The following is a 14,254-nucleotide window of genomic DNA, read 5'->3' on the forward strand; positions in this document are numbered from 1 at the left end:
CATGACTGTCACCCATTCTTTTCCCTTCTGCCACAAATAACTGGTGAGCTAAGCATAAGATGGTCCATCTTACTGCATTTAAGGTGTGTACTTAGCATGTCTTTCTTAATTCAAATTTGTTTCAAAGTGATTATTTGTTCTGCAGTCCTTAAAAAGGCACACAGCTAGTTCACAGCATCTATGGCAAGCAAGTCTGCTTTTTGTCTTGTCAGACATACAGTTTTCTGTAGTTGGGCTTTACAGTATTGACAGCCTGAAGGACTAGTTGGGGAAATGCCTGGATCCAACAGCGTCAGCCCACCTTGTTCCAGCCATAAGCATTTAACAGATGATGTGGTGAATACTAGAAGTGTTTGTGACAAGTCATACTCCATGTGCCTTTGTTGGTGTTTTTTTTTTGTTTGTGATTTTTTGTTTGTTTTTGTTTGTTTCTTTGTTTCTTTTTAATTGCCAGAACTCTCTAGAGATAACTTCTAGCAGTGCTCTTTTATGTAGAGTACTGGACAGACTCAGGGCTCTTTGTGCACATCTTCTGTGTCTCCGTTTCCTTTATCAATCCCTGTTTAACTGAAATGGTAGAGTGGTGTGATACTTAAAAGCAAACCAATCTTTGTAGGGCTCTTTAACGTACACTTTGCAATTTGTTTTCAATTGTACTCATGAAATGTTAAACATAGCTAAAAGAAACTGCCACAATTTGGCTGTGTGGGACCTGAAACTGGCTTCCATAAAGAGATCTGAGTCATGGAGTTTGATTTAGGGTACTGTTGGCAAGCGTGACACAAGAAACAAGGCTGAAGAGAAGTAACTTGTAGGAAATAAATCTTCCAGGAAAAATATATATACAAAAAAAAAAATCAAGCACTGGAGGACTGAATTATGAAAATTTGAGTGCACTTTAAAAGGTATCTGTCAACTGGCAGGCATAGATTCACAGCAATCTCTCTCCTTTCTGGGACTCTCCTCCTGGGATTTGACCATGAAGTAAGGTTGCAATACTCAGTAAGTACTATACCTTACAAAATTATGAAGACTCAAAAGTTACAGTGGCAACACTCTTATCTTGGTTGTGACAGGGAATTGTAATATTTCCTCTGGCAACCCCTTCCAAAATAAATAAATAAATAAATAAAAAGACTCATAGGTTTCTAGATTTAAAAGCAAGAATTGTAGAATGAGACATGGAAGATCTCAAAAGAGTGGAAAATGCTTCTGTTGACGGTCAAATAAAACCAAAACCAACAGCAATAAATCTGTCCAGCAAGATTGAATTGGGAAACACCGAAGATGAAACACAGGCATGGGGATCATCTTTGACTGTTGAACAAGGTAAGATGTATTCACCTGATTCAGAAAAGGAGGAATGCTAGGAATAAGTTTACATTATATATTATGAACAGAGTAAATAATGAAGTGTTAGATTAATTTGGTTGACCTCACTTCATGATTTTTCTGGTCTAAAGACTTTACAATACTAGATGATGGAAGAGGTGGCAGTACGACAAGCCGTGCTGGGCTGATATGCGCAGCTGGAAGGCTAGGCAGCCTCGGGCTGTGCTTATTCTTGGGACATGGTTCACCAGAGAGCTTCTGCTACCAGGAACACAAGCAAAAGGCGGTCATGGAGAAATGTTGGCAACAGCAAGCACAGAAACCTAATGAGTGAAAAGACTTAGTCTGACCTGATTGTCTCAGCTAAACTGATCAGGAATTTTGTTGGTGAATCCTGTCAAATACCATGAAGTCAGTTGCTGTAGTGCAGGCACAGGAGACGATTTGTAATCTTGGTGTTACGCTGTTTTCCTGAAAAACGGAGCTTTTAAGCCATCGTGCGACTCTTTGTTAGAAGTACTTCATTAAGGTATACCTTTATGTTGCATTATTTAGCTACAGATGGGTGGATTTAGCTTTTTGAATAAACTGTATTTGAAAAAAAGTAAAATTTATCTACATTATAGCACCGTTATCTTGTAAAGAACTATGAATTGGATAATCACATCTGTTATATATCCTTTTCAGAAATATAAAGTGTCAGAAAATTGGCTTTTTATTATCAGAGGTGCTGACATGACCTTGGTCTTTACTTTCCCCTCTTTTTACCAGCAAGAATGTATATACTTTTCCGAAATACTTTTGAACAGATGCAATCTGGCTGATGGAAATGAAGAATTAAGAATATTCTTATGCAACGTATTACTGCACAGGTTTTAGCCAAATCAAAGGAGGACTTCATTTTTAAGGTTTACTTTGAAAAATTTATTCCAGGAGTTGTTTTGCTTGTTTTAAGAAACTTTAAATGATGATTATGCCTTCTTAGCTATGCATTTTGCTGTCATAAAGGCTTAGAAGGAGATTTGTAGCTGTTGCAAATTCAAATTTCAGTGCTGAAATCAGCATTGAATGTAAAATTGATACCTTGAACTAATATTAAAAAAAAAAAAAGAATTTAAATGTTTAGAATACTTTGTCACGCAGAAGCTGACATAGCCGTACCATGGAAAGCAATTACATTTTGACAGAGAGATAAAGCAGGTAGTTTTTATACTATCCAAATTCTGATTGCATTTGAGTACTTTGTTGATGAAAAAGCCAGCAACACTAAATATGAAAACTCTCCAGGAAAACTTTGTACTGGTTTTCATATTCTTACTCAAGTTCATGCATTCTGAGAATTTTCTCTGAATGGATTAGTTATCGTGCTTTCTTGAGATAAGTTACCCTTAGCCTTTGTAAATACGTAAAGTAATTCTAGTCTTGATCATTTGCATTTTCCCAGGGTAATGGAAGCAATGGCAGTCATGACATTGAAAGCACCCCTATCTGCAGAGGATTAAAAAAAGGCTGGTGTGTGTTGCTGAATCCAACATTGTAGTACAGGGACCCAAACTAGCCTCAAAAGTTGCTCTTTTTACCTACAGGTGCTCAGCAGGACCTAGAAACAGTTTATGGACAGGAAAGCAGCATTGTTCCTATGCCTCGCCTCATAGGGACTGTTTAATTTACAGTTTCAGTGTGATGTAGTGTGCGTGTACTGCTGCTGCCAGTTGTGTAGCTAGCTTAACAGAGCCAGCCAGGGTGAAGAGTGCTGGTTTGATACATCTGAAATGTCTGATTCTAAGAAAACTGTTCGAGGGTGTCAGAACAGCTCAGTGGTTTAATATAAAGTGTAGTTCAGTAGTTTTGTGAAAAAAAGGAAAAGCGTTTTTTTTGGTATTGAAATTATCAGCCAAAGTCTGTTAGATGTCAGAAGACAGAGTCTAAAAGTGTGGTTTTCTTTGATTCCTGTGAGCGTCCTGTTTGTAATGTCGGGGATTATCAGTGTTACCTGAATCGTTAGAGTTCAGCAGAGCAGCCAGAACAGAGGAGTCAGCACTCTATACCTGTGCGAATGCTCAGCAGACCATCATCTGAGAAGCCTTGGGAATACACCTTTGAAATATTTATGCAAAACCACTGCCAAAAAGTCACCTCAGTCAAGCCAGCTGTTAGCTCAGATACATCTGAATGCAGTAACCAGCAAGTTTCAGGTAATGCCATCTAGGAGGCAGCCCTGACACGTTTTTTGTAGTGGTCTGAATGCTGTCTGCCATTGCGGGTTGGCCTCTGTACACGTTTCCACGAGGAGCTGACGCCTGGACAAGAGGGAGCTGAAAGTGCTGCTGCTTTCCTACACCCTGTGTCCTTTCTGCAGCTCTTCTTAACTGATTGTCTCTTCAGGTATCAGCACAAATCTGCTCTTAATGCTCATCTCAGATTATATCTGAACAGAAATGAAAGAGTCGCGATTTGCCCTGATTTTATCCTGGGGGAAGCAGATGTTGTGGGATGCAAAAAACAATGGGGTAGCAGCACAAGATTTCCTAGCATGGACTCAGGCAGCAGGGCTGTGTTACCTCTGTCACCAGCAAAAACCTACTGAAAGATTGCTTCAGTCTTACCCACATAAGCGTCATTGCTAAAGCAAGTTGCTGCATTTTTAGATACATATAATTGTACAAGCAAAAGATAAAGCATACTGAGACCTGCTGGAGAGTAGTGTACTCACATTGATGTTTTGTGGTCAGCTGGATTTTAAAAATGGACAGAAATTGAAGGGCCAAGGAAGAAACATGGTTAATTAAGTGTGAAAGGTGCTGTCCTTGTTTGGACTGTCTGTTAATGGTATGACAAGCTCTGGTAAAGAGCTTAGCTGGCCAGATTAAAATTAAAAAATTGTCTCAGTCCATCTGCTAGCTCCGAGGTATTTACTTCCATCACCTTTCCTTGTTTCTTCACTGAAGTGCAATACTCTCCTTGAAAAGATCATTCCCAGGATGTCTTATTTTTTACCTAATGTTTTTTCCAGAGATAACTAACTATACGTGACATCAAGACACTTTCAAGACAGGCAATGCTCTTGGTTGTTTCAAGGAGACGTTAAAGACAACAGCTCTTTGCTAAAAGGGATTTTATTTTCATCCTTGCCTATTGGTTTTCAGACACAAATAAGTATGTTTGCCTTCCTTTGGAAAATCTCTCTCTTCCTTTTGGTTTTGGGAATGGTTAAAGGAGATCTTCAAGCAGTTGCAGGTAATGCAGAAATCTTCTTTATATTCTTGTTTTCAAGGTTCTACCTATTATAGCAACATCTAGAAATAAAAATATCTGTGTCTTAATTGAACTGAAGGAGGCTAATACAGAAAAATGTTTGTTCAAATCTGTGCTGTGACACCAGTGTAGATACAGAGTTCTTAGAGTGATTTCCAGAAGAGGTGACTGTTGTTTTAAGAGCAGAATGTAGGTACAGAATGCGAGTTTTCCCAACTTTGAGAGACTTTAATAATGATAAGCAAGTTTTCTATTTGGTGCTTTTTTCTTTAGTAATTTTGTATTAAACAAAAACAAACAAACAAACAAAAACTTCTATCTCCTCTACATAGACAATGAAGATGTGTCAGTTTGGGTAAAGATTGGAGTTTTGCCTTAGTGACCTTGTTTGATGTTCCCTTCTCCCTCCAACATACCATCTGGTGGTGACCTGCTTTAGAGCTGATTATTAATTTAGCATCAAAATAATCATCATCTTTTGGTCATCAAAGTCAAAGGTGGTATTGACTTTGAAGTTGCAGAATGAAGTCATAATCTGTAGGGTGAAAATGCCGTACAATTACTACTGTTCTTTCTGTAATTAATTATTAATTTCAATTCTTTTTCAGTTGTTTTCTGGGGAAACAGTTGAAGCAGGAAGTTTGAATTCACTAATTTCAGATCAGCTGTCTGTGGAGGTTAGATAATTAGGTGGTCAGACTAAAACTAAATAGGCACATTCTCCCCTCAGGTGTAAAGTTTCCTCTGAAGTGATGTGGAACAATTCACATGAGAGGAAATTTTAAAAGAGCTACAAAGCTAAAGCCCTTTTTTTCTTCCCCCACTCCCTCCCCTCCAGTCAAGTAGGCACCTGTTGTATGATGATAGAAGGTGAACTTGCTTGCTGTCAGTTCAGGCAGCTTTCTTAATGCATAGGTTATAAGTGTGGAAAGAATGTATGGAATAAGGGGACTTTTTCATTAATTAATTATGTCTTCCATTCCCTGCCCTGAAACTTTCAAGGACATGCTTATTGACAAGTATAGTCCCACCGGCTTAATCCAAATCGCAAAAGGGAAGTTAAACGCAAAACATTAGCATTCACGGGGCTAGGGCGTGTTATTATTTGATGGGATTCTGTAAAAGAGGTTAAGTTTGTTTATAATAGTACGGTCATATGGATAGCTTTTGGCTCTTTAACAGAAAAAAACAGTTACGTCCTTCAGAGATCAGAGCAATGGCATTAAGATACGTATGATTGCATCTCAGAAATTTATATGTGGTTTCAAATTTACAGCAGAAGAAAAACAAGCTAAAGATGGAAAACAAGCTTCACCAACCCCTCAGCTCAGTGTCTGGCAGTTAGCAAGCCCTTCTCTGCCTCCTGAGTTGAAAAAGATTAATGGGATCGTAGAGGCTGAACAGGTCAACAAGCATTTGCTTTTTCGAAGGAAGCGGTCCATTCTGTTTCCCAGTGGAGTTAAGATCTGCCCTGATGAATCTATTGAACAGGCTATTGCCAACCACCTGAAATACTTCAGACTCAGAGGTAAGTGAGCATGAAGATCATACATCTCTTTGGAAACCAATAGCATTTATTTGTAATAAAAAATAGATGAAGCTTTTAAACATAATGCCGTGTGATAAGAAATGCATTGTTACACACACACACAAAAAAACTTCTGTGATAATCTTCCTTATGAGAGCAGTTATGAGCTTTATATATATATATATATCACTTGCTGACTACACTCATATCACTCTCAGTCCCTGAAATCTCAGCTAACATTTAATAGTTGTTCAACCTTTCTCACAGAACAATTTAAACACTCAGAAAAATGGGCACTAGGTACAAGTTAGCTAAATGGCAAAGCTGATTCTTTTTATTTAGTGTTTTTGCAGGGCTAGTAGAATTCAGAAAGGGATCTTTCAAAAAAAGAGTCAAGTCAGAGACATTGGTCTCTCATGCACATGACTTTTGGCTATGGCTGGCTGTTCTCTTGCCTAGAAAGCCAATCTCATGTGTGTATAACAGAGATGAGGCCTTTATTTCAAGATACAGAAGTTGGTGTGAAAGAGTTCGTTCTGAAAATCTGAAATATTTTCAGTAACAACCTCTTTCGTGAGCTGGGATATTACAGCAGTGTGATGTTTCTTAACAGTTGTGTCCGACATCATTGGAATAAAGTGCTTTCTGGCATTTGTGCATCTCTGTATAGTAGCATTCAAACACTTTTTTGCATCTTACAATGTTTGCCCTTAATCTATCAGTTAAACAGGGAAGAGCTGCTCTCACTTAAAGGTGGAGGAAACATCTTCAGAGATGTTTTTGCATTTCTAATTAACATTTATTAAAATGTAATAGATGTAGCCTTTTTGTTGTTAAAAAAAAAAAGAAAAAAGAAAAAGAAAGAAAAAGATCATACCGCCTTTTGTCCACATTGCAGTAATGCTTATGTTACCATACTAATATAACTGATGAAACTGTCATAAAGAGTGGGCTACTAAATCACTTTGACCAATAATTCTACCCTAAATGGCTTGCCTAAGGTCTCCAGCAAAGCTTGAGATGAGGCAGGGTGTTGAGCCTGTAATCTCTGTGTCCCACACCTCCACCTTGAGTGCTGGATCAGCCTTTCTGCTCACTAGATTAATACCTCTCTCTCAGCAGTCACAAGATGAAAGCCATTCTATCACTTCTGGGCTGTGGGAGCCCCATTTGTAGACTTGTCTTTTCAGCACTGGCTGTGGTAATGATGCTACACTCTGAGTGAAAATTCCTCTTTCCAAATAAAGTTCCCGAGGACTATTAGTGTCAGCGTGCTACCATACAGGGACTTAAAGAAACAGTTTTGAGCAAATGGGCTGATTTTTACAGCTCTGGGACATATGTTGTTTATTTGGATTAATGATATTGCATTGCTTTGATCACGTAGGGCCCCTTTTAAAGTTGGGCATGTAAAATTACATCTGGACTAAAGTGACAGAATATGGTGTCTACATTATTACGGAGGTCTGGTTGTGGTCCAGTGCAGAAGCAGCAGATACCTAGCTTCCTCCTTTTATTGCCACTGTCTAGGTATTAGTTTTACTTTGCTCTGGTAAAGTTTCCCTCCAGCAAGAGTATATATGCATCTAGGAGGCCTAGCAAAGTTATTTGAAGTATATTTGAGTCAGTTGGGCTTTTTGTTTTCTTTTTTTCTTTTGAGACACATCTTCTTCCAAGGCCTGTTGGAGATGAGAGGCTTGGCTTCACATAGTTTGAATCATGCATTCTGTATTTCTCCTCCCTTCAGAGCAGTGAAAAACAATTAAAACCAGGAGTTACTGAGTGTCTGTGTAAAAGTAAACATAAAGAATGTATTTGGAGAGCAAAGTGGAATTATGTGGGATCAGAGCCGCATCCAAACAATGAGTTGTGCCCAGCCTGAGCGAGACATTGACACTGATCACGCAGCTTGACAGGCTTTCCAAGCGTCTTGTTTATGTCTGTCCAGTAGCACTCAACTGTTACTTGTTTTGCTCCAAATGAATCCCTGCTAAGTACTTTGACTGCAGTCACCCCTTAATTATATGTGATACAGGAATGTAGGCAAATACCAAGTAAGCAAAAGTCTGAGTGATAGTAAAGAAGAAAAATCTGTAAATTAGGTTGTAAAAGCTTATTTAAAACTGAATGATCCTAGGTTGAACCAAAGGTCCACCTAGTCTTTCTTTCTGCTTTCCTACTGGACTTCTGGCTTCCACGGTCCTCAATGACTTCTTGAGCAGAGATGCTTTGTCCACCCTTCGCATGTTAAACTTTTGAAAAAGATCTCCGCAGGAGAGAGCTTTAATTAGCAACAAGTTAGGCAAGGCCTGGTTCAAGCAACCTGTCATCTTCATTCTGTTAGCAGCAATACACTGCATCAGAACTATTTGGTTAATCACATCCTGAGTAAGTGCACCTGAGGTAAGTGACAGTTGATGGTGCTGTTATTTTCATACAGTCACAGAACGGTTTGGGTTGGAAGGGACTTCAAAGCCCATCTGGTTCCAACCCCCTGCCACAGGCAGGGACCCCTCCCGCCAGAGCAGGTTGCCCAAAGCCCCATCCGACCTGGCCTTGAACACCTCCAGGGATGGGGCATCCACAGCTTCTCTGGATAGCCTGTTCCAATGCCCCACCACCCTCACAGTGAAGAATTTCTTCTGATCTAAATCTCCCCTTTTAGTTAAAAGCCATTACCCCTTGTCCTATCACTACACTCCCTGACAAGGAGTCCTTTCCCAGCTTTCCTGCAGGCCCCCGTTAGGCACTGGAAGGCTGCTACAAGGTCTCCCCGGAGCCTTCTCTTCTCCAGACTGAACAACCCCAACTCCCTCAGCCTGTCTTCACAGGAGAGGTGCTCCAGCCCTCTGAGCATCTTCATGGCCCTCCTCTGGACCTGCTCCAACAGTTCTATCTCTTTCTTATGCTGGGGGCCCTAGATCCGACCACAGCACTCTTGGTGGGGTCTCAGAGCAGAGCAGAGGGGGACGATCACCTCCCTCACCCATAAACTTGCTGAGGGTGGGCTCAATCCCACTGTCCATGTCACTGACAAAGGTGTTAAGCAGCGCCTGTCACAAACCGACCCCTGAGGAACTCCACTCATCGCTGGTCTCCACCTGGACATGGAGCCATTGCCTGTGAGTCTTGGAGTGTGAGCAGCCCACCAATTCCTTACCCCTGAGTTGTCCATCTGTCAAATTCACATCTCTTCATTTTAGAGACACGGATGTCATGTGGGACAGTGTCAAATACTGTGCACAAGTCCAGATAGACAGTAAAGCTGTTTGCTGAGTGTTGTCGAATTATATACCAGCTTTTTCTTGAAAATACATTTTTCCTAGTTAGCTAAATCAGTACAGTGATTAAAAAAATAAGATGGACTTTGTTTGCACTGTCAACAAAATAGTCCTAGGCAAAAGTGTGGTCACAGTTTGGTTCTTAAGGACCAGCTAGTATTGGTGATTAGAAAAACAACCCTGCAGGGGGATAAGTATGATGGTACACAGAATCTATTGATTTTTCCAACCTCAGTCTGCATATTTAGAATCTTCTTTTTGTTCTGTACCCGTTGAGGTAAGGAATGACTTCAATATCCCATACTTTCTCTGAGAAGGTGTTTTTCTCTGAAAGTATGGTTTTAATAAAATCTATTCTTTCCTTAGTTTTATTATCAACAACAACAACAACAAAAAGGGTGGCTATCATCGAAGGAACTGTTCTTTTTTATTTTGACATAAGAGCTTGTTAGGGGAAAAAAAAGATTTGCATGTGCTGGTTATCCGGGGTACATTTGTTCTGTCTACCTTAGAAGGAAACAGGTGGAAATATAATTATCTAGCTGTAGCTCATAGCTTTATTTACTTTTGCTAGCTTGCTAAAACCTTTATTAGTGTTAGAGACTGACGAACATTTCTGTCATAGGCTTTAAGCCAAGTGCTTACGCCATATAGCTGTATGCTTAGCAGCATACGCCTTCTTTTCAGCCTACAACGTCTGGATTTTTTTAGCCTTAAAAAAAGCAAGATGCAACAATATATAATAAATCATTAATTCCTTTTGAATTGTAGCAATGTTATTGTTGCTGCTGGAAGAATCGTGTCAATCTAGCGGTGGTTGGTAGCTGGACTATTGTGATGACCACAAAGTGTGTCCGACAGGCAGCTGGAGGTTTCATAAATCAGAGTTAGTGCAAGTCTAACAGTGTGGATTTCAGATACTGAGTGTGCTTTGTATGGTAATGTTGAGTTTGAATGATGGTTTTTACTGCTCACAGGGAGATAGTGGCTCAATCCTCTGTTAAATAAAAATTATTATATGAAAGATAGCCATACTTCCTCAGGCCAAAAGCCTGTCTGTTCCACTCCTGGCTATGGGATTGACCGACCAGTCACCTCATGCTGACTGTCCATTTCCTTTGGTATAAGTTGCCAGTAGATGTCTGAGGATTTTAATAGACTTGGAAACCAGATTTAGTGGTAAAAGAGAAACAAGATAAGAATTGTGAGGTTGCATGGCTTGTGCTGTTATCCCCACCCTGTGTGGTAAAACAAAGGATGTTGGGTTTTGGCACCGTGGTTCAGAGTTAACACTGCTGCTGTTCTGGACATGTCTGAGATGGGACTACTCTGGTGGCTACCATTCCTAAATTGCATTTGCCTTTTTTCCTGCTGTGATCCACTGCCTTAAACAATTCAGTGTATTGTTTAACATCATATTTTCACGTGAGTAGGTCTGATATTCTCTCTGCCAGACCTGTTTTTGTCAGCCAGACCTTCAGATGAAGCTGAAGACCTAAAGATTCTATTTAAAGATGCTGACCAAAGAAGGAAATGGATGGTATTCTCGCGTGTCATAGCTAATGGGAGCCAAGGACATTTTGGTACTTGGAAAGAATAAAATTAATTTCTGAGGAATTAAGTTGTGTGCATGATTATAATCCCTAGATTTGGTAATCTTGGGCGTAGCACTAAGCTCCTAACAGTAAAGTCAGAATCCAGATTTTCTACCCATTTCCTGGGTTGGTTCAGATGTATTTACTGAAGCAGTAGAAACAATGTTATGTTCTGCACATGGACAGAGTTGAGAGAGAAGTTTCAATCTGATGCTGAAACCTTACACATTACAAATTATTCAAATCGTACTGAATAATGATGAAAGAGTCAAAATTCATAAAGACTACCTGGCCAGAGCAGCATGCAATAAATCAAAAAGTCTGGCTGTGTGAGCCTTTTCTGCTTCTTTTCTCCTCTCCCCTGGCACATGTTATGCATAGCTCATACTCAGCTGATAAATTTCTGAAGTTTATTTGTAAAAACTCTGGTTCTGTCTCCCTCTACATTTGAATTATTAGATGTCAGCTCTGCGTCTAAAAATCTTGACTTTTCTCATGAAAGAGAATCCTTTGTAGTTAATGAAATATTACCAGTGAGAATAGTTTGTGCTAGAGTTTAGTATGTCAGCATTCAAGGAAAGAATCTTTCATGTGGATTAGCTAATCGACATTCAACTCTTTTCATTTAAAATCCTGGATTGCTACAAGTGTTGTTTAAGGTCTGCTGTGTTATAGCCCGTACACAGCAGCATTTCACCAGTAGATGAGGTGATTGCTCTGCATACGTCTTTATTAATTTGTTTAGCAAGTCCTAGTGAAATCTTTGCAAGGAAGATCTCTCTGGAGATGTCTTCAGTCTCCCTGTCCCCATAGTCTTCAAAACCCAATGCCTTTAGGCCACTCAGTTGTGGAGACGTTGTTAGAGAGGAGAAGGAATTGTCCTCATGTTGCCTCAAAATAGAATATTCTGCCTGATTCAGTGCTCCTAGCCGCTGTACACAACTCAACTCTTAAGACGCACTAATGGGATTTAACTGGGATTAAACTCCAGCAGTCCCCACTTACACAAATGGCCAGAAAGCCACCCTACCCCCCACGAGGTGCCCAGTGCTGTCATGTGCTGCCCCTCCTATTAACCTCAGAAATCCCTGAGCACGGGCTGAGATGTAATAGGCTAATTGTTTCTCATTTGAGAGAGATAAATGCATCCTGGATGGTAAAGCTAGCGCCAGAGCGACGCTGCATCCTGCCCAGGTGCATACGAGGTAGCCATACAGGAGAATTTCAGACAGAAGGAGATCATCTCATCACAGATCTTACCTGGAGACTTTGAAAAGAATAATAATGTCTTTAGGAAAGGAAACTTCAAATAAGTTTTTTTTTCACCCCTTTGTACGTATTTGTAGGACTGAAAAGAGCCTGCCTATGTGGATTTTCTTTCTGGCTGAAACAATTTGACTTTAGCTTTTCAGAATATTATTCTTTATCATTTGTAAGTTTTCACTTGAGTGTAAACACTACATTTGAAGCAGATAAGCTCCAAGGGCTGGACTTTTTGGCTTTCAGAAGGAGATATGCTGACACTCACATGGTCTTATTACGTGTCTGGCTTTCTGAGGCAGCCATTGAAACGTGTTACCTGAAACCTGTTCTTTAAGAATGAAGACCTTGCCTACGTCAGGTGCCTATGACACTTTGTGGAAGTTTGCACAAGGGCATGGGCCAAACGTGCTGTTCTTTCCATTTTTCCTGCCTTGGCTATCTCTCTCACCTTGAAGATGATTGCATTTCAGTGATAAGTTAAGTGACTTCTAATTTCTGAGGAATTGTACCACATGTATGCAAAATGTACACCAGGGAAGAATTGCAGAACAAGCCATCTGTTTTCTGTTCGTGGGTTGAATTCCAGTTTGTCATCTCGGTCGGTCACACGTCATCTGTGTACCTGCTTACTTTCCTGTAGGCCAGGATAATCACATCTCTATAGCAGGGAGAATTTCTCTGTATCTCCTAAACCTAATTTTTGTAATAGTTGGATTCTTCAGAGGAAAATTGTAAAGTAGCCAAGCAATCAGGTAACACTAAAATACAAGTTATTTATTACTGTGGCCATGGGATGCAGGAAGTCATTTTGTAGAGGAGCTTACCTTCCCACCCACGTGGAACTTCAAGGCTCTAAGCTCACTGCCTTAAAAGATTGATCTCGATTTGATGATGATTTAATCAGTATCGTTTGCCTGGATTAGAGGCCTGATCGCAAATCCTGTCTCCTCCAGGGCCTGATGTTGCTGCTGCTGTCCCACGTAGTCTGTGACTGTGGCTAGCCCTGTAGCAGACCAGAGAAAGTTTTAAGTGAGATCTAGCAGTAAAAACAAGCGCTTCTCCCATGCTCTCAGTCTGCCCTGAGTCTGCTGTTGAAGTGCTGGGTCTGCTCAGCTGTTCCTCTGTTATCCTGGCAGGGCTGGCTGGTTTGTTTTCAAGGGTTTTGCACCTAGTCTTCAAAACCTAATTCCTGGGAAAATCTAGGTCTGTACAATAGGCTTTTTTTTTTTTTTTAATTATTATTATTTTGCTTAATAGTTGCAGAATGTTAACACAGTGTATCGTATTAAGCAAGCAACTTCAGTCATAATTATGAGCTGTTGGTTTTCTGTCTATTCATTGTAAGCTCTGGTGCTGTATTATTTTTCCATTCTCTGTCTCCTTTAAAAATTTTACATTTTAAATTCAAATTTACATTGCAAGTCAAAAAGCGTACTGGTAAATCTGTTTTTCCTAGATGCTCATTTTCTTTTATTTTCTGTTTTGGCTTGACGGAGTTGTTATTTTAAATATTAGTTAAAAGTTGCTTCATTTTCTGTCAGAATATATAGATAGTATATGTGACACAGGTAATGGCAAGTTGCTGGAAGGTCAGAGAAGTGAATGAAATGATGAATTTTTTTTATACAGTAAAATATAGTTATTTGATGAAGCTTCTACTGGAGTCTCTTAAACTTTGTTTACAATTTTATGGCTCCAAGCTTAGTCTACATAGTCTCAGCATGCTTATAATGTACTTATGAAGAACATGTTTTTCTTTTGTGGGAGTGCTTAGGAATTTGTTGATAAGAAAGGTTGAATAAACCTCCCTGGCCAGCAAATAGTTCAACACCCGCCATGGGGGTGGGCTCTGGCTTTAAGTGGAAAGAAAGATATAAACTTTTATTGTGGAACTGAACACAGCGTGAAGCTGATGTCTCTTCAGTTCACTGGGTGGCCACATCAGTTATGCCATGATAAGAACTGGCTCCCTCTTTGACATACCTGAAGGAGAGATGGGA

At 39.9% G+C, this 14,254-nt stretch overlaps 1 protein-coding gene across 3 annotated transcripts in view; it reads left to right on the forward strand.

The window, feature by feature from the left end:
* Positions 1-4,475: 4,475 nt before the first annotated feature.
* The window catches only part of IMPG2 (interphotoreceptor matrix proteoglycan 2), a gene marked incomplete at its 3' end in the record, with an annotated part of 56,688 nt that continues 46,909 nt past the window's right edge, over positions 4,476-14,254 (forward strand). For 2 of the 3 annotated variants that reach the window (XM_083819420.1, XM_083819422.1), the window contains exon 1: positions 4,634-6,115. In XM_083819420.1, the coding sequence (XP_083675546.1) occupies positions 5,821-6,115 (295 nt within the window). In that variant the 5' untranslated portion in view covers positions 4,634-5,820. Of the gene's footprint in view, positions 4,570-4,633; positions 6,116-14,254 lie in introns of those variants that run through there. The other variant, XM_083819421.1, reaches the window with a different exon arrangement.

This window comes from Anser anser, assembly GCF_964211835.1.
Source record: "Anser anser genome assembly, chromosome: 1".
NCBI classification, from domain to species: Eukaryota; Metazoa; Chordata; class Aves; order Anseriformes; family Anatidae; genus Anser; species Anser anser.